A 19,596-nucleotide genomic window follows, 5' to 3' on the forward strand; every position below is an offset into this window, starting at 1 on the left:
CGCTAGTGCGCAGGCGCTCGCGTCTCCCAGACCCCCCCTCATCGTGCCCTCTCCATCTAACTTGCCTAACCTTTCTTACGTAAGGGCGGGGCTAATACCGGCTATTGGTCTATGTTCCTGCCAATCAATAAAGTAAGGTTAGTGATTGGCGGCCCTTCAGAGAGTAGCAGTTTTCTGTGTCAATCCCGAGGAGGCAGCGTTTTCTCCGCTGCTCTTCTCTCCAGAAGGTTCTGCCGGTTCCCCCAGCTCTGGGTCCTCGGCTCCGCATCGTGCCGCCATGATGGGCCACCGTCCAGTGCTCGTGCTCAGTGAGTTCAGGGAGGCGGTGGTTTCCTCCGCCCCTCTCTCCCCACGCTGGCCAGGGTTGCCCAGCTCCGTCCCGCCATGACTCGGCCCCCCGTACCTTCCAACCGCCTTTTCGTTTTGGAAGCGCCTTCTCTGGCTTTTCTCTCCTATCAGCTCCCGTCGCCCTCCTTTGACAAAATGCCTTTACGCTCTCGGAGTCGCTCATCTTTACGTGTGCTCCATCCCACTCGCGTTCCATTCTTTAGCCGCCACCCTCCACGCCCCCGTGTCCTTTCCAGCATGATTTCCGGCATGTAGTTTGGGAATAATGATTCTTAACGTTAGGCCTTGCCTCATCCTGGGTCCATCCATTTGCGGCTTGACCTAGAAAAAAAATCGCTTAATCCGTGCTTTAACGTCAGTATTAGTAGCCTGTAGTAGTTCTTTAAAGAATTGGGAGTTAAGTTGGTAAAGTAAAGCTGCCTTTACTGGGAGATCGCAAGTAGCATCTTGGCGGTAGCGGCCATTCAGCGACCCTTGTTCGGAAGTGGCACGCCTTGCCTCAACTAGTTAAGTTCCTCCAGATTCCTATTGGTTTTCTTTCCCCTTTAGGAAATGCCATTCATTGCTTGAGTAAAGAGCACCAGTGCCTTTTCTGTTAGGGGAGCTGTTAAGCCCGGTTCGACTAGTTATACATAGTAAATAGAAAAACAGAAAAAGATTATTATTCGATATGGTCAGAAAGGGGTTCGGTGATACCACCCCTCCCACCCACCCACAGACAAGTCCTTGGGCTTAAACTCAAGTAGCAGACGAGGGGCATAAGGGTCACTGCTCTCCTCATGCGAGACAAGTTTCCAGTCTGGCTCGCAGGCTTTAGTCTTATTCTAGCGTGAGATTCCTTGGGAATTAAATTTTCTTTGGGTACATCGTGAGTGTCGGGTTTTCTTTTTTCTGTCTTTATGTGTATGGGTGTTTTGTTTGCACGTGTGTGTGCGTACCACGTAAGTGTCTTGTGCCTGTGGGGACCAGAAGAAGGCATCACATCCCCTGGAACTGAAGTTAGAGGCAGTTGTGAGCCACGATGGGTGCCTGGGAATCGAACCTGGATCCTGGCAGAGCAGCCAGTTTTCTTAAACACTGAACCGTGTTTCCAGCCTCGCAACCAGGCTTTCTTGGTCACTAATCTTTGAGACTGTGGCTTCTCTTCCCAGGAGTTTGTGAGGGATATGCACTTGCCTCACTTTTCTCCCCATCCTCAGGCATGAATCCCCTCTGGAAATATGTGAGCCTACAGGAGAGTATTGATCAGAATTCTGAAATTGAAGTATTCCAGGTTATATCTTTATGTACCAGGGGCTAAAATTGAGAAGTAAAGAGCTAAGGGTAGTTTCTGGGTTTTTAATTTTATTCATTTTATGTGTATTTTGCCTGCATATATATGTGTGTGCCTGCAGACACTATAAGAGGGCATCACATCCCCTGGCACTGGTTGTGAGCTGCCATGTTAGTGCAGGAAATTGACGCAGGGTCCTCTGCAAGAGCCTCTAGTGCTTTTATCTACTGAGCCATCTCCAGAACATAAGCATGTTTTTATAGATCAGGCTGACCTTGGATTCTGTCTCTCCTGTCCTGGGGTTAAAGGCATGTGCTACTATGCCTAGCCCTAAACAGTTTTCTGGTCATCAAACTTGAAAATCTTTGTATTTATTTTTATTTTTAAAAGTTGTTAAATAGGTTTGGTGGGATAACCCAGTAGGTAAAAAAGGCACCTGCCACCAAGCCTAATAGCCAGAGATGTGTTTTGTTGCTTTTGTTTCATTTGAGACAAATTCTCTCTAGGGAGACCAGACTGACCTCCAACTCACAGAGATCCTCCTGATTCTGCCTTCTTAGCACTGAAATTAAAGGCATGCTTCACCACACCTGGCTTTGATAACAAAGATTAACCCTGGCACACATGTGATAGTCAACGCCTGAACCCTGTCATGTGACCTCCACACTGACGAGTGTTTGTGCACCTGACATACACATACATACATACACAGATTTAAAAATGTAAACATTTTCTGTTAAGGTGGGAAATGAATTGCTTGTGTATAATGGGCCATTGACATGTGTTTATCTCTGTTCTAGGTCAGAATACAAAGCGTGAATCTGGAAGAAAAGTTCAGTCTGGAAATATCAATGCTGCCAAGGTAGCACACATTTTCAGTGTTTGTATGAGTTTGTTCTGGGTTTGTGATAGTAAGCTTTCTGTGGATCTGCCTTCAGAGGATACAATTAAGCAAAGGCAAAGTTGCTTTGCCAAGGTATTTCCTTGGTGGTGGTATGGGGAGGGAGGTTTTATAAGCTGCGTGCATGCATGTATGTGTATCATGTGCATTCCTGGTGTACAAGAAGGCTAGAAGAGGTGGCGGATCCCCTGAAACTGGAGTTACAGATTGTTGTGAGAGTGAGCCATGTGAGAGTGATCTGGATCCTCCAGAAGAGCAACCAGTGATCTTAACCACTGAGTCCTCTCTCCAGACCCGCCCCTGCCCCCTTTGTCAGGCTGGCCGTCCTTGAACTCAGAGATCTGATTGCCTTTGTCTCCCAAGTAAATATCTCTTGAGTGAGTACAAGACTTGATTTTAGGTGGCCTGGAGGCCGCTGTCAGTGAAAATATTAAGGCTGAACTCTAAGGACATTGAAACTGTAGTAGGCCTTGCACGCGCTGTGTGTGAAAGAGAAGTCATTTATTGCTGTGTGAAAATAGTTGCCATCCTTATTGTCTAGTGTCATTGTTAAAACTGACTCTGACTGGAGAGTTGGCTCAGCAGTTCAGAGCATTTGCTCTTGTAGAAGACAAATTTCGTCTTAAAATCTGTGACTCCAGTTCTAGTTTGATGGGGTCCAGCGTGCTCTTCAGGCCTCTGTGGCCACCAGGCTTGCATCTGGCACACAAACATGTATGCAGGCAAAATACTAGTCTGAACTGGGCATGGTGGAGCACGCCTATAATCCCATCACTTGAGAAGTGAAAGTGTCTCTAAATTCAAGATCAGCCAGACGGGAGGCAGAGGCAGGCGGATCTCTGTGAGTTCGAGACCAGCCTGGTCTACAAGAGCTAGTTCCAGGACAGGCTCCAAAACCAGAGAAACCCTGTCTCGAAAAAAAAAAAAAAGACCAGCCAGAGATACTACTGAGACCCTGTTTAAAACAAAATACTGGTTTTGTCTGTTATTCTCCAAATCACAGTGTTTTATGATTTGTACTTTTTGTTTTGTGTTTTCTTATCAACAGACAATTGCAGACATCATCCGGACATGTTTGGGACCTAAATCTATGATGAAGGTTGGACTATCTTTTATTGGAATTCAAACTCCAGGTCCTCCTTTTTTGTTATGTCTGAGACTTTTGCGTTTTCTTCCTTTCTTTTAATTGATTTGTATTGAGCTCTACATTTTCTCTGCTCCCCTCCTTGCCTCTCCCCTCCCTTTCTACCCTCTCCCAAGATCCCCATGCTCCCAATTTACTCAGAAGATCTTGTCTTTTTCTAGTTCCCCACTTTTGCTTTTCCTTAGATGCTTTTGGACCCAATGGGAGGCATCGTGATGACCAACGACGGCAATGCCATTCTTCGAGAGGTGTGTGCTTTTTGTTTATGTTGTTGTCTTCCTTTTTTCTCACCAAGAGCCTGTTCAGACACGTGTAAACCTTGGCATGGTGTTGTACGCTCCTAATCCCAGCACCGGTAGAAGTAGGATCGTGAGTTCAGGGTCACCGTAGGCTGTAGAGGCTGTATAACTCTGAAATCCAAGGGCTATCAAGTATGATGACGGTGTACATGCAACCTCCACATTTAGGGGATAAAGGTAGGAGGATTGGGAATTTGAGATCAACCTTGGGATTGTAAATGCTGGGATTATAGATATGAGCCATTATGCCTCGCTAGTCTAGTATAGCTGGCTTAAAAATGGAAACTCCAGGTGTGGTGTATACATGTTATCCCAGTGTTCAGGAACTGAGGCAGAAGAATTGAGAGTTTGAGAACAGCCTGGGCTGTGTTTCAATAACTTACAAACAAAACCTGGGGGCTAGAATATGAGCCTCTGTATTGGAGTACATCTCTTTTCATGTGGAAGGTTTTAGATTCAATTTCCAGCACCAAAAAAAGAAGGGGGACTAGGGGAAGCACCAGAAACTTAACTTCCTGTGGACCAAGGCTGCAACTACGAAATCAAGGTAGCGGTGGCGCCTGGTTCTGAAGACTAAGGAAGAATCCTTTATTGTTTCTAGCTTTTAATAGTATTTATTGTTCCTTTGCTTTGTAAACCCAGGATCTCTGTTTCATCATATAATTCTGGTGTGTCCTGTATGTGTCACAACACCAGTGGGACTCCCCTTAAACCAGTATGGCATCGTTTTAACTTGAATACTTCTACAAAGACCTACTTTGTAAAGTAAAGCCACAATCCCATGTCTAAGCGTTTAGGATCTCCAGGGGACACAGTTCAGCCACTATGGTGCTTGCAGTACTGAGCTGAAGAAACTGCTCTGTCCTCAAGAAGTGTTAATGCTTGAGTTCTCAGGGATGCTTTTTCTACAAAAGGAGAACTTGGGGGGGGGGGGCACTGTGTGTCTGTGTGCCTGCCCATGGACCAGAATAGGGTATAGAATCTTACAGAACAATGATTCTGTTCTCAACTTTCCTAATGCTGTGACCCTTCTAATAGAATTCCTCATGTTGAGGTGACCCCAACCATAAAATTATTTTTATTGCTACTTTGTAACTGTCACTTTGCCACTGTTAGGAATCATGTGGTATGTGACCCCCCCCCAGTGGGAATGAGTTCTTGAGGTAGAGCCTCACTTGGCTGTTCCCTAACACTGGTGCTAGGGACTGAACTTGGGTGGGTTCTCTGGAAGGCCAGTGAGCACCTTTCACCATTGAGCAACTCTTTAGCACCTGGAGAGGTTTTTGTATTTGGAGTCAGGGTCTCAACTATGTAGCCTTGGCTGACCTGGAGCTTGCTATATACAGGTGTCCTTGATCTAGAATTTAGAGAGATCCACTAACCTTTGCCTATCACTTCTGGGATTAAAAACATGAGCTAACACACCTGGCCTGTAAAACAAAGGGGAAGGCAGTGTGTATGGAAGTAGAAGCTCAAGAGTTAAGGCCAAACTAAGTGGTCTTTAAGATGTGGCAAGATGGGTCAGCTTGCTGCCGTGCCTGACAACCTGAGTTCAGTCCCCAGCATCCACATGGTAGAAGGAGATAACGGGGGATGGGGGAGAACAGGACTGGGATTGGTATGTAAAATGAAAAAAGATAGTTTTTTTTTTTTTTTTTTTAAATAAATTTTAAAAAAGAGAGACAGTTACCACAAGTTGTCCCTGTCCTCTACAGGCTAACTGTGGTCTACATGTAACCACATACAAACAAAATAAGTAAGTTTTGGGGTTTTCTTGTTGTTATCTTTTTTTTCAATCTTCTGAGTAGTCTTGGTTCATTTTTCTTTCAGATTCAAGTCCAACACCCAGCAGCCAAGTCTATGATTGAAATTAGCAGGACCCAGGATGAAGAGGTTGGAGATGGGACCACATCAGTAATTATTCTCGGTGAGAGGAAAGTGGAGGGTTGGAGGAGGAAATTAGAAACAATGTGTGGGGGTGGGGACTCAGCAGTTAAGAGCACTGACTGCTCTTGCAGAGCGAGGTCCAGGGTTCAATTCCCAGCACACACATAGGAGCTCGGTGCTGTCTAGAAGTCCAGTCCCAGGGGATCTGATCTCTTCTAGCATCCTCAGGCACTGGACATACTTATGGTACCTATATATACGTGCAGACAAAATATCCATGCATGCATATGGAGAAGATGTGCTGTAGAGATCCTTGCCAATTGTTTATGTATTTTCTTTTTATTTATTTATTTATTTGGTTTTTCGAGACAGGGTTTCTCTGTGGTTTTGGAGCCTGTCCTGGAACTAGCTCTGTAGACCAGGCTGGTCTCGAACTCACAGAGATCCTCCTGCCTCTGCCTCCCAAGTGCTGGGATTAAAGGCGTGCGCCACCACCGCCCAGCTTGTTTATGTATTTTCTTTTTTTTTTTTTTTTTTTGGTTTTTTGAGACAGGGTTTCTCTGTAGCTTTGGTGCCTGTCCCGAAACTAGCTCTTGTAGACCAGGCTGGCCTTGAACTCCCAGAGATCCGCCTGCCTCTGCCTCCCGAGTGCTGGGATTAAAGGCGTGCGCCACCACCGCCCGGCTTGTTTATGTATTTTCTGCAGTAGAGTGTAAAACACTCTGAATAGGGTGAGCTTTCTTATGTTTAAGATGCAAGTTGTGTTATATTCTGTGAAGTTATCACAAAGTGCGAATTCCAGACTGTTATTGGTATGGGCAATACAAGTTAATAAGTTCCTGTGATCACATTTTCATCAACTAAAACATATTTTATTGTGTATGAATTGATTTGCTTAGAACGTTTTGTTTTTCAAGCCAGGCTCTTGTTATATAGAAGTGATATGACTGATGAAATTACATGAGTTGTTTTTGTCTTTGTATACATGTGGAGAGTTTTATCTTTGGGGAGTGGTGGGTTTTATTTTAAATTATGTACATGAATATGTGTGTCTGTTTTGAGGATACATTCTCAGGGGTACAGATGCTCACAGAAGTCAGAGAAGGTATTGGGTCTCCCAAAGCTGGAGTTAACATGTGGTTTTGAGCCACCTAACTCGGATACTGGGAATTGAGTTCAGGTGATCTGTAAGAGCAGTTAAGTCTCTTGACCTCTGGGTTCAGTTCCTAGTGCCCATGAATTGGTTCACGGCCATCCATGAAATAAGTTATAGTCTGTTAGGAACAGCCAAAGGGTAACTCAAGGTTGGTCTTGAGTTCCTGGTCCTTCTGTCTCCACCTCCTGGTGCTGGGGTTAGCCCAGCTTGTCTTTGTTTTTAGTGCCAGCAGTTTGGCTGTATGCTAAGGTATTGAGTTAGTAAATGCTTCCCGGGTGTATTTTTCTTTCTTGGGGAAAAATATTTTCATTTTCCATAGGAAATTATAGCATATATTTAATTAGAAAGATTAAAAAGAGACCCCGTGGTGGCTTATGCCTTTAATCCCAGCACTCGGGAGGTAGAGGCAGGTGAATCTTTTGAGTTTAAGGCCTGCCTCGTCTACAAAGCGAGTTCTAGGATTGGCTTCATAGCTACTAAGAAACCCTGTCTTGAAAAACCATAAAAAAAGAGAGAGAAATAGTTCATAAGATCAGTGTTTGATAATTTAAAATGTGTCTAATAAATGTATTTTTTTATGAATTGGTATCTAGAGAATGTAAATTTTGAAACAGTAGTAACTGCTTAATGAGGGTCTCTTTATGAGAATCTGTTTTAAGAAAATATCTATTAGAAGCATAAGGAAATTAATTGCCTTCATCTTCTGGTACTTTGAAATACACTGCCATGATGGTTGTGTCCTTGTTTACAGCGGGAGAAATGCTGTCTGTGGCTGAGCACTTTCTAGAGCAGCAGATGCACCCAACAGTGGTGATCAGTGCTTACCGCATGGCACTGGAGGATATGATCAACACCCTGAAGAAAATCAGGTATGGAGCAGGACTGGAAATGAATAGTGTGGGAGGCTTAGGTTGAGTGTTCTGTTCTTAAGACAGCTAAGCATACAGCACGCATGCACGTGCTCACACACATACACAGTGACCTTCATTCTGGCTTTATATAGTAAGAAGTGGAGTCAAAGTGGAGGAGAAGTTTGTGTTTTAAAAAAATAATTCAAAGTATATTAATATTAAAAGGAATATCAATTACCCAGGTTTCTTACTTGGAACCCATGTAAAGAAAGGAAGGACTCCACAAAGTTGTGCTCTGACCTCACACATAAGTGCTCTATGCACACACATATCACACACACAGCTTTATAGAAAAAAATGAGTGTTGGGAAGGTGGAAACATGAGGGTTCCTGGGGTTAGTCTGTTGGAACTGGCAAACTCTAGGTTCGGTGAAATACCAAAATCTTCAAATAATAATGTGGAGAATGGTTGAGGATGACACGTGATGTTCAGATTTCTGTTCTTTACACACACCATGTGCACATACCAAGAGAAAAATGTTATAGCTGCCATGCAAAGTGTATTTTAAGATAGGCCTGTCTTCCTAGATACTAGAGTCCACTAAGGAGCATAAGGAGTGAGTTGTTAGAGTTAATTCAAGACTTAGTATTAAAATGTCCTACTATCATGTATGCATGCAGCTAATTCAGTCCTCTGTGCTGTGAAGATAGCAGCCAGCAGCTTTCCATTAAAATGAGGGCCACACCTGAAAATGATGCTTGAATCTAGAGAATTAATAGTTTATATTTGCTTGGTGCTAATAGTACAATATAGGAAGTATAAAAGTACATGATACACGCCTTTAATCCCAGCACTTGGGAGGCAGAGGTAGGCGGATCTCTGTGAGTTTGAGACCAGCCTGGTCTACAAGAGCTAGTTCCAGGACAGGCTCCAAAACCACGGAGAAACCAAAAAAAAAAAAAAAAGTGCATGATACAGAGTAAGTTCTAGGACAGCCAGGGCTGTTACACAGGGAGACCCTGTCTCAAAAAACCCCAAAATAATGGGAAGTAGAGGAAGGTGGATCGCTGTTAGTTTAAGACCAGTCTGGTTTGAGAACAACCAGAGAGCTACAGAGAGAGACCCTGTCTCAAAGAAACAGGGAGTGGTGGTGCTTGCCTTTAGTTCGCTCACTGGAGAGGCAGAGGAACCTGGTGTATCTCAAAGTGAATTCCAGGACAGCCAGGGCTACACAGAGAAACTCCAAAACACTCACACACAAAACCAAAACCTTGTAAACAAAATGTATGACTGTTAACCTTCACTTAATTTGGGAATTTTAGTTACAAAATGGTAGGCATCGTAAAACACAGGTACTCTCTGAGGTACTGTGTTAAACATTTTATGGTTACTGCTGAACATGTTACCTGTGTTTCTTTTTCCAGTACCCCTGTTGATGTTAATAACCGTGACATGATGCTGAACATCATCAATAGCTCTATTACTACAAAAGTCATCAGTCGGTGGTCCTCTTTGGCATGCAATATTGCCCTGGATGCTGTCAAGACTGTGCAGTTTGAAGAGAATGGCCGAAAGGAAATTGACATCAAAAAGTATGCAAGGGTGGAGAAGGTGAGCTGTCCAGTGTGTGCCTGAGAGTGAACTATCTGGCATGGTCACTCCACTTCAGAGGAGGGGTCTTTCTTTAGTTAGAACCAGAAAGGAGAACTGGACAGACTGAGAGCCTGGGAAATAAAAAACCTAAGAGTATCAAGGAAGAATTCCTAAAATAATTTTTGCTGCCTTCACTGCCTCCCATACACAAGGTTTACCAAGGGTAAGGAAATACATTGGTATGTCCATATTGATGCATGTGAATATTAGTTATCAGTGAGGATATAAATTTTGTAAGTGCTGGAGCTGTAGAAATGACTCAGCAGTTAAGAGCCCTTACTGCTCATGCAGAGGACCCATGGGTGAATTCCAGCACCCACATGGTGTCTCACAGCCATCCCTAACTCCAGTTCCAGAGAACCCGATTTCCTCTTTTGACCTCTGAGGGCACCACACACAGATAATATACATATATGCAGGCAAACCACTAATCAGGGTTCTCTAGAGAGCAGCACTTAGCAAAATATTACAGGGGCTTTATTGAGCGACCGTTCCAACAGTGACTGTTTCCTGACAGAGAAGCCACGAGTCCTGTATTTTAGTCCACTAGGATGATTGTCTCAGCTGGTCTTCAGTCTCCTTGGACTCCAAAGGAGTCTCTTAATGCCTCAGCAGTGGGGCCGATGTCCGTGGGAATGAGCAAGCAAACAGCAAAGGCTTTTATGTTGCCTGCCACCAAAGGTGTGGCCCAGATTTAGGGTGGGTCTTTTCTGCCTAATAATCCAATCAAGAAAAGTCCTTCACAGATGTGCCAACTCCTTGGGTTTTAGTTGATTCCACATGTCAAGTTTACAGCCAAGGGGCTGGAGAGATGGCTCAGAGGTTAAGAGCATTGCCTGCTCTTCCAAAGGTCCTGAGTTCAATTCCCAGCAACCACATGGTGGCTCACAACCATCTGTAATGAGGTCTGGTGCCCTCTTCTGGCCAGCAGGCATACGCACAGACAGAATATCGCATACACAATAAAGAAAGAAAGAAAGAAAGAAAGAAAGAAAGAAAGAAAGAAAGAAAGAAAGAAAGAAAGAAAGAAAGAACGTTTACAGCCAAGATTGGCTCTCATACACTCAAAAATAAAATTTGCCAAAAAGTAAACCTAACAATTGCAAATAAAACACAAAGTTTTTCTGTTTTGACAAAATTTAAGCAAGCCTGTCACTGCCTACCCACTTGATATTTTGTTTTTGAGCTTCATGGAAGAAAGATATCCTGGAATCTTGAAACAGTTATTTAGGAAAGAAGCAATTATGGAGATGGGTTTGAGGTTTGTGTGTGTTGCTGAGGCTTAGACCCAGGAAAACAAGTGCTGTATGATGTACCCTAGTCCCAGCTACTGCCTCTTGATTATGTAGTGACGTAAATATTCCTTGGCTCAGATTCCTGGGGGCATCATTGAAGACTCGTGTGTCTTACGTGGAGTAATGATCAACAAGGATGTGACTCATCCACGAATGCGCCGCTATATCAAGAACCCTCGAATTGTGCTGCTGGATTCCTCTCTGGAGTACAAGAAAGGAGAAAGCCAGGTAAGATCCCCAGCTTGTGGAGCCTTTTGTTTTTCTGAAACAGGTTCTCTTTACATAGTTCTGGTTATCCTGAAATCCACATTTGTAGACCAGGTTGGCTTCGAACTAACAGATCCAGTCCACCTGCCTCTGTCTCCCCGATACTGGAATTAAACTGTGCATGTGTTTCAAGTGGGCTCCTGACTTAATAGGGAAGTGACAATGAAGTTGTGTGTTGTGTGCTAGCTGCCATTTACTGCTCTGTATTCTTGTTGCCGCTGATTTTTCACAGTAGTTCTTGAAAATAGTTTGATATTGCTTTATTTTCCCCAAAAAATCACTCCTGCATTCATTAAAACTGCATCAGACATGTGGATACAGACGTGTGCCTGCAGTCCGTCTACTTAGGAAAGTGAGTGAGGCAGGAGGATCACTTGGTTCAGGACCAGCCTCACAGCACATTTACTCACTTTTTTCCTTTGACTTTGGCACATTTTAAACCTGGCTCTGTAGGACTTTAGTTTGGGGATTGATTGCTTGATTGAATGTAAGAAAGGGTTTCTTGGTAGCTTTGGAACCTGTCCTGGGACTCGCTCTGTAGACCAGGCTGGCCTTGAACTCACAGAGATCCGCCTGTCACTGCCTCTTGTGCTGGGATTAAAGACGTGCACCGCTACCACCCAAAGGGATTTTTTTAAAAATATTTATTTATTATGTACACAATATTCTGTATGTATGTATGTATGCCTGCCGGCCAGAAGAGGGCACCAGACCTCGTTACAGATGGTTGTAAGCCACCATGTGGTTGCTGGGAATTGAACTCAGGACCTTTGGAAGAGCAGGCAATGCTCTTAACCTCTGAGCCATCTCTCCAGCCCCCAAAGGGATTTTTTTTTTTTTTTTTTTTTGGTTTTTTGAGACAGGGTTTCTCTGTGGCTTTGGAGCCTGTCCTGGAACTAGCTCCGTAGACCAGGCTGGTCTCGAACTCACAGAGATCCGCCTGCCTCTGCCTCCCAAGTGCTGGGATTAAAGGCGTGCGCCACCATCGCCCGGCCCAAAGGGATTTTTTTAAGGGTTGGGTTTGGAAGGTTTAGATAGTATTACCCTGTAGCCTGGGTGGTCTAAAACTGGCTATGTGGCTGGGTTAGCAATCTGTCTACTTGCCTCAACCTCCTAAATGCTGGGGTTACAGGTGTAACTTACTTTTTTTTGTTGTTTATTGTTTGGTTTTGTTCTTTTGGTTTCCAAAACGGGTTTCTCTGTGTAGCCCTGATTGTCCTGGAACTCAGACTGTAGACCCCACTGGCCTCAAACTCATAGAGATCTGCCTGCGTTTGCCTCTCGATTAAAGTGTGCCGTGCACGCACCCTCCCCATCTGTGTCCCATGTCTTCTAATGTATAAGGAGCATCTATGGCCTGAGTTCTTTAATTTTTACTGCTAAAGGGAATTTGTGAAGTATAGAGACTTACAGGTTTTAAGCCAGTGAATCTTTTTTTTTTTTTTTTGAGACAGGGTTTCTCTGTGTAGCCTTGGCTATCCTGGAACTCGCTTTGTAGACCAGGCTGGCCTTGAACTCACAGAGATTCACCTGCCTTTGCCTCTCAAGTGCTGGGATTAAAGACATGCATCGCCACCACCCAGTGTCAGTGGATCTTACTAATGATTGGAAACAAGAATCAAGTTAATTCAGGGACGTGGTTTCTTACACCTGTAATCCCAGCATTTAGACTGGGAATGAGATTAGCGGGTTGAGAAAGTTAAGACTGTGTCCCAAAAATTCACAAGTGGGGGAGATGAATCAACCTAAAATATTCATGCACACTAACTAGTAAATAAAGTTACACCTTGGGGCTGGAGAGATGGCTCAGAGGTTAAGAGCATTATCTGCTCTTCCAAAGGTCCTGAGTTCAGTTCCCGGCAACCACATGGTGGCTCACAACCATCTATAATGGAGTCTCGTGCCCTCTTCTGGCCTGCAGGCATACACACAGACAGAATATTGTATATATAATAAGTATTTTTTTAAAAAAATAATAAAAGTTACACCTGGTTACATGGGTGTGAAGTTTCAACATTCAGATTCATAATTTCTGGGCTGGGTGGAGGGCGGACAGTAATTGAGATAACACTTGAATAGCTTCGTCAGCCTGGAAATTTTGTGTGTGTGCCTGGATGTGCACATGGAGGTCTGGGGAACATTGCGTCTGAGTGCAATCCAGAAGAGGGTGTCGGATCCCCTAGGGCTGGGATTAACAGGCAGCTGTGAGCAGTACTTGCTCTTGAGTTCTGAGTCATCTCTCCAACTTTATCACCTTGTCTTCACTCACAGACTGACATCGAGATTACACGAGAGGAGGATTTCACCCGCATCCTGCAGATGGAAGAAGAGTACATCCAGCAGTTGTGTGAGGACATCATCCAGCTGAAGCCTGATGTGGTCATCACAGAGAAGGGCATTTCAGGTAAGCCTTCATCTGCCTTTTGAAGTAGAAGAGAGTGGGTGGCTTTGGTTTGGTTTTATCCCTCAAATTGGTAAAGACACATCACGTGCTTTTGCCAAGCAGTGGTAGTGCACACCTTTAAGGTCAGCCTGGTCTATAAGAGCTAGTTCCAGGACAGCCAGGGCTACACAGAGAAGCCCTATCTCGAGAAAATAAAAACAAAACCCGTCGTGTGCTATTTAGAATGCTACTTTAGGGAAAAAAACTATTTTGGAGTCGAGTTCGGGGATCTGGCTGATGCTTTCCTCAACTTTCAGATTTAGCTCAGCACTACCTCATGCGGGCCAATGTCACGGCCATTCGCAGAGTCCGGAAGACAGACAATAATCGCATTGCTAGGTAAGTAAACCAGCTAAAGGTAGGCATAGAGGATATAACTGCTTATCAAAAAGTTTTCTCAGCCGGGCGGTGGTGGCGCACACCTTTAATGCCAGTACTCGGGAGGCAGAGGCAAGGCTGATCTCGAGTTTGAGGCCAGTGCTAGTTCCAGGACAGGCTCCAAAGCTACAAGAGAAACCATGTCTCGAAAAACCGAGAGGGAGGAAGGCAGGCTTTAGAAGATAAGAGTTTGGGAGAGATACCATGCACAGGCACATTAGCATAAATCCAGGTTGACTTTGCTTGTTCCAAAATGGTTCGAAACATAATATATGTATATTTAGTTGTCTTTGCTTGCCCATAAGTTTAGAGAAAGGATGGCGATTAAGAAGTGTCATCAAGGGACTGGAGAGATGGCTCAGCGGTTAAGAGCACTGACTCGATCCAGATTCAAATCCCAGTACCTACATGGCTGCTCACGACTGTCTATAACTCCAAGATCTGAAATCCTCAACAATCTATACATGCAGACAAAACACTAATGCCCATAAGTTTTGTTTTTTTTTTTTTGTTTTTGTTTTTGTTTTTTTTTTAAAAAGAAGAGTTGTCCATATAAATTGGGAGTTGGTGACTTGAGTTTGAGGCCAGCCTGGTCTGTAGAGCAAGTTCCAGGACAGCCAGAGTTAAATAGAGAAACTGTCTCGTAAAAACAAAAAAGAAAAAGAAAAGTCCTAAGCTGGGTTTAGTGCTATAGTCACTTGAGAGGCAGAGGCGGATGAAATGTCTGAGCTCCAGGACAGACCTTCTCTCATACAGATTAGAGGAACCAATGTGGTCCTGCTGGGCACTGCTACAAACCTATAACCTTACACTTGTGAGTTGAGTTGACCAGGCTAGACATTAGAGGCCAGCCTGGATTAAAAGAGACTATTTCAAAAGCAAAATTTGTTTACATTTATTAAAATTGGCCATGTTTATAATCTATGCTAGTCTTGGATTCCAAGATGGACTTGAACCCACAATCCTCCTGCTTCAACTTCCTGTTCTAGAATTGTAGATGTGTGTTTTAGGATTTCTCTTGCTCTCAGCACCATGACCACAGCAACTCTTAAAAAGAAAGCATTTAATTGGGGTGGCTTGCTTACAGTTTCCGAGGTTCAGTCCTTTATCATCATAATGAGGAGCATGGCGGTATATTGACAGATGTGTCAGGTAGCAGGAAATGGACTGAACACTGGGAGGTATCCTGAGCATAGGAAACCTCCAAGGCCACGCCTCAGTCACACCCACTCCAGCAAAACCCCTCCCTATGAGGTTATGAGGGCCAATGACATTCAAACTGGCACAGTGTGTATCATAACTTTTTCTCAGATTGTTGCTTGCTTGACTTTGGAGTCTTTCTAGTACAGTCTTTTTCATTCCTGTGTATTTGTGTGATATGCAGTGGTACATGAGTATGCCACAGTGCGCATGTGGAGGTTAGAGGACAGCTTTGTGAGTCTGTTGGCTCCAGGTATTGAACTCAGGATGTAAGGCTTGTGTGGGAAGTGTGCTACCTGCTGAGCCATTTCATGGCCCTCTTTTTCCTTTTTTTTTTTTTTTTTTTTTTTTTTTTACTTTATTATGTATACACTATTCTGTCTGTGTGTATGCCTGCAGGCCGGCCAAAAGAGGGCACCAGACCTCATTACAGATGGTTGTGAGCCACCATGTGGTTGTCAGGAATTGAACTCAGGGCCTTTGGAAGAACAGGCGATGCTCTTAACCGCTGAGCCATCTCTCCACCTTCATGGCCCTCTTTGAATCAACATTATTTATAGGCATTAAGGCTCAGCTGATTTATACCGAGAACTCACCATTGCTATATATATATGTGTGTATATACGTACATGTTACATATGTACATATATACTTTATCAAAAAAATTATACTTGGATCCAGCTACGCCTGGTTTTACTAGCGAATTGTTGCCGTGTGTGTATAATTTTATTACTAAAGCCTTATTTTGAGAAACTTGGCTGGATGGTGGTGGCACTCACCTTTAATCCCAGCACTTGGGAGGCAGAGGCAAGTACGTCTCTGTGAGTTCGAGGCCAGCCTGGTTTACAGAGCGAGTGCCAGGACAGGCTCCAAAGCTACAGAGAAACCCTGCCTTGAAAAACTTGGCCTGTGTGCACTTAAAACCTTTTCCATTTGTCAGTCTAGACCACTTGAGTAGTTGTAATAATTTACTTGATTCTAATCACAGACTGTAGACTAGAGGTGGATAAAAGCATCTGAAACCCTGTCCTCTCCATCTTCTCCATCCACTAGAGCCTGTGGGGCACGGATAGTCAGCCGACCAGAGGAACTGAGGGAAGAAGATGTTGGTACAGGTGCGGGCCTATTGGAAATCAAGAAGATTGGGGATGAGTACTTCACATTCATCACTGAGTGCAAAGACCCCAAGGCCTGCACCATTCTTCTTAGAGGAGCCAGCAAGGAGATACTCTCGGTGAGTGAGCCTTGGTGTAAGCAAGGAAAGGATATTGTTCCATCCTGAGCTTTTCACCACAGTAGCAAACTTAATATGTCAACTTGAAAAGAAAAAAAATATTTATTTTAGCAGTTTTTAATTTCAGTCAGTGATCCTTTGGCCTGTGGCTGCATGTCTGCATAAATGTGTAAAGGATCGGAACCACTCACTTGATGGTGAGGAGGTTAAAAGAAGATTAAGTGCTGGGTTCTGACTCTAGCACCACATGAACCAGGCATGGTGGTAGATTGGAAGTATGGCTTACTCCTGTGTACAGACTATGAGGCCAACCTCATCTTAAAGGCAAGAAGAAGACAGGGAGAGATAGGCATAGTTTGGAAACAAACTAGTGATCTTGTTACGTACTTAGCTGCTGTGATTTGGAAGCCTAGTGTAGTAGCTCATACCTGTGCTGAGGCTGAGGCAGAAGGATCAGTGGAAATTTGTCTTTTTTAAATGGAAAAAAAAAAAGTGGCCCTTAATCCCAGCACTTCGGAGGCAGAGACAGATGGATCTCTGAATTCGAGGCCAGCCTTGTGTACAGAGTGAGTTTCAGGACAGACAGAGCTGTCTTGAAAAAACAATAACAAAACCCATACAACAGTAAATAAGAACAGACCAAATGTGAACACCTTTAATTCCAGCACTCCAGAGGCAAAGGCCGGTGGATCTCTGGGTTTGTTCAAGACCAGCCTGGTCAACTTACTGAATTCTAGGACAGTAAGGGCGACATGGGCCCTGTTTGCAAACAAAAACTTTCTTCTTAATGGGTTGGTGACTATAAATCCTACCCTTACCACCCTGGGTGGGGTTCTTGAAACTCCTCTGTAGTTGAGGATGACTGACATCTGGACCTCCAGCCTTCCTCGATTTGGTAAAAAGATTTAGGCATTTTCAACCTCATTGTTTGTGTGATACTAAGGGTGCTTTACACCTGCTAGGCTAGCATTCTGCCACCTGAGCTACAGTCCTGGTACGAGAGGAAGGGAGGATCTCACTTTGTAGCTCCGTGTGGACTCCTACTCTGTCTCCACTGTGCTGTTAATAGCATTGAGACAGACTCTGCACTACTGCTGTTCCCGCCCTTTCTTCTATCTTATGTTTGTTTCTCATGGATGTCATTGGGCACATTCCGTGGTGCTGGTACAGAAGTAGAGGACAGTTGTGAAGTTAGTTCCCTCTCGTGGGTTCCAGGAATCAAGCTTGGTCAGGCCTGTTGGCAAGAGCCTTGAACCACTAAGCCGTCTATCTATCTCTGCAGGCCCTCCTCCATCCCCACTTCAGGGGAAGTACCTTTTCCAAGCTACATTACTGGTAAGCAGACAGTTTGCAGTGCACCATGCCGTCTCCTGAAGGACGTAACTAGTGAGGGTGAGATGAGATACATAAAAACTTAACCTCATAGTTGAGGTGTACCATCCCCTAATCCTCTTGCAGGCCTCCTCCTGTCCTCACTTAATATTTCTGAATTACGCCTCCTTTTTTCCCCCGAGGCAGGGTTTATCTGTAACAGCTCTGGCTGTCCTAGAACTAGCTCTTTGTAGACCAGGCTGGCCTTGAACTCCCAAAGATCTGCCTTCCTCTGCCTTCTGATTATAGGTATACTCCACCACCTCCAGAGTTCTGCGTCTTAAGGACGTAACTTCCGCCCTTCACCAGTGGAGTCACAAGGGTTGTCTTAGTTATCCTCTGTGCTTTGCTAAAACCTTGTCAGGTAGGAAATCATTTGATGCTCTTGATTTTTCTGAGTCATTGAGCTGACTATACCATTTCTCTGCTTCCCCAAGGAAGTAGAACGCAACCTCCAGGATGCCATGCAAGTGTGCCGAAACGTCCTCCTGGACCCTCAGTTGGTGCCTGGTGGTGGAGCCTCGGAGATGGCTGTGGCCCATGCCTTGACAGAAAAATCTAAGGCCATGACTGGTGTGGAACAGTGGCCATATAGAGCTGTGGCCCAAGCTTTAGAGGTCATCCCTCGTACCTTGATCCAGAACTGTGGAGCTAGTACCATTCGTCTGCTTACCTCCCTACGAGTGAGTTCTTTTCTATGCTCATACCTTGCCCCAAGGTAAGGCAAGCTATGTTTGGCCTAAGGAGATGTTTTGTTGTTTTGTTTTTTTCCTGTCAGTCTGCGTGTATGCTCATAAGCACACATATGCTTGTACTTGTGCACACATTGATGTGGGTGTGGGGTGTGTGTATGCTAGAGTCAACCTTGGTGTTCTCAGCAGCCATCAGCCTTGCCTTTGCCCCCTTAGCTTTTCTTACAGTACATTCCTTTAAAATTTTTCCATCTTTGCCTTGTTTGCTGGTCTGTTTCCTAACGCTAGCTAGTTTGCTTCATTGTATTCTCCCTCCATGGGTTTGTTCCACCTGCAGGCCAAGCACACACAGGAGAATTGTGAGACGTGGGGTGTGAACGGTGAGACTGGTACCTTGGTGGACATGAAAGAGCTAGGTATATGGGAACCGTTGGCTGTGAAGCTGCAAACATACAAAACAGCAGTGGAGGTAAGACACCCTAAGGTGTGCATATGCTGTTTCTGTCCTGACAACCAACTACTGTGCTTTGGAAGGGAGGGGCCACAAAAGGCAGAGTATTCCCTAAAGATCTCCCAAGGAATTCCATTTCCCTACTTACCTTTAGCTTATATGAAAACATCGTGTATCAGGGCACAAGCTACATCCCTTGCTTAGGGAGGACTGCATTGTTTATTCAAGACTCTGAAAAGGGGAGATTCCAGATAAAATGGTAATTCGGTGGGAGGAGATACATTTAAAAGAAAACAGTGTCTTTCCCTTCTCAGCTGACCTCTTTGGACTGTTTTACTCTTAGACTGCAGTTCTGCTTCTGCGGATTGATGACATTGTCTCTGGGCATAAGAAGAAGGGTGATGACCAGACCCGGCAAAGCAGTGCTCCAGATGCTGGCCAGGAGTGAGTGGTGAGCAAGGTGACTTCAACGCACAGAACCAGCAGTCTCCTGTTTCCTGAGCCAGAGTTCCAGGAACACTGTGGACACCTTTGTTTGCAAAGGATCAAGTTGAGGGGCAGCCCCCAGTCTGTCCCATCTCGGTTTGCAAAAAGCACTGACATGTATCTCTTCTCTATTGTAAGCTTTCCATTTAGTTTGCTTCCAGTGATTAAATCTAAGTCATTTGAGACAGTTGTCATGTGTTTTCTTCAATCTCCAGGCTCATCTCTACATCCTAGCAATACAAGAGGAGGCTGAAAACCTTAGGGGC

At 44.4% G+C, this 19,596-nt stretch overlaps 1 protein-coding gene across 1 annotated transcript; it reads left to right on the forward strand.

Moving 5' to 3' along the window:
- The first annotated feature begins 173 nt into the window (after positions 1–173).
- Positions 174–19,513, forward strand: Cct3 (chaperonin containing TCP1 subunit 3). Its single transcript, XM_057793873.1, has 14 exons — positions 174–308; positions 2,422–2,483; positions 3,571–3,621; positions 3,852–3,914; positions 5,796–5,892; positions 7,760–7,877; positions 9,285–9,471; positions 10,887–11,036; positions 13,347–13,479; positions 13,776–13,857; positions 16,150–16,330; positions 18,139–18,384; positions 18,731–18,862; positions 19,188–19,513. Exons 1-14 carry the CDS (start codon positions 278–280, stop codon positions 19,290–19,292), a joined length of 1,638 nt encoding a protein of 545 aa, XP_057649856.1. The 5' UTR covers positions 174–277; the 3' UTR covers positions 19,293–19,513.
- Positions 19,514–19,596: the final 83 nt, after the last annotated feature.

Source organism: Chionomys nivalis, chromosome 18 (genome assembly GCF_950005125.1).
Source record: "Chionomys nivalis chromosome 18, mChiNiv1.1, whole genome shotgun sequence".
Lineage (NCBI taxonomy): Eukaryota > Metazoa > Chordata > Mammalia > Rodentia > Cricetidae > Chionomys > Chionomys nivalis.